Source organism: Fulmarus glacialis, unplaced genomic scaffold, assembly GCF_000690835.1.
Source record: "Fulmarus glacialis isolate BGI_N327 unplaced genomic scaffold, ASM69083v1 scaffold34551, whole genome shotgun sequence".
NCBI classification, from domain to species: Eukaryota; Metazoa; Chordata; class Aves; order Procellariiformes; family Procellariidae; genus Fulmarus; species Fulmarus glacialis.
Window position 1 is genome coordinate 6,682 of NW_009194001.1, and position 647 is coordinate 7,328.

The 647-nt window shown below is 62.8% G+C and overlaps 1 protein-coding gene across 1 annotated transcript in view; it reads left to right on the top strand.

The window, feature by feature from the left end:
• Positions 1-647, top strand: part of CCDC69 (coiled-coil domain containing 69) — a gene marked incomplete at both ends in the record, with an annotated part of 2,728 nt that overhangs the window by 1,696 nt on the left and 385 nt on the right. Inside the window, 2 exons of the mRNA XM_009587631.1 lie at positions 93-194; positions 543-643. Coding sequence (XP_009585926.1) covers positions 93-194; positions 543-643 — 203 coding nt within the window. The remainder of the gene's footprint in view (positions 1-92; positions 195-542; positions 644-647) is intronic.

The following is a 647-nucleotide window of genomic DNA, read 5'->3' on the forward strand; positions in this document are numbered from 1 at the left end:
GGGGTTACCGGGGTGCCGTAGCCCAGCAGTGCCCCACCTCAGGAAGAAATCCCAGACACCTTCCCATCCTGCTTCTTCCCCGGCTGCCCTAGGAGACGATCCAGGCGCTGAATTCCCAACTGAAGTCCTTCCAGGAGAGGATGAAGCGGGTGGAGGAGTCGCTCTTGAGCACAGACTACAAAAAGCACATCCAGGTACAGGGAGAGGCAGGTGGCCTCTGCAGAGGGGTGTCAGGGAGGGGACCTGCTCCAGGGTGCTGACCCAAAGCCAGAGATGCTTCTCTGATGGACCGTGAGAGCGGGGGACGCGGGGGGCTGGAGCCGGGTGGGGCACAGGACAGCTGAAGGGGGGAGCAAAGCCCCATCCCTGGGAGGTGCATGGACTGTTAGTGTCCCTTGAACACAAGTGATGGGTGAAACGTGGTGCCTTGTGGGTACAAACCCATCCTGGGCCACGCAGGGCCCCAGCTGAGGGCACTGGCCTGCCACAGATGCCCCGAGCGCCCACCCCGCTGCAGCTGCCACATCCCCTGTGCCCCGCAGGAGCACGGAAGCCCCAGCCCCTTCTGGGAGCAGGAGCTGGAGAGCCTGCACTTCGTCATCGAGATGAAGAATGAGCACATCCACGGCCTGGATAAGAAGCTGCTG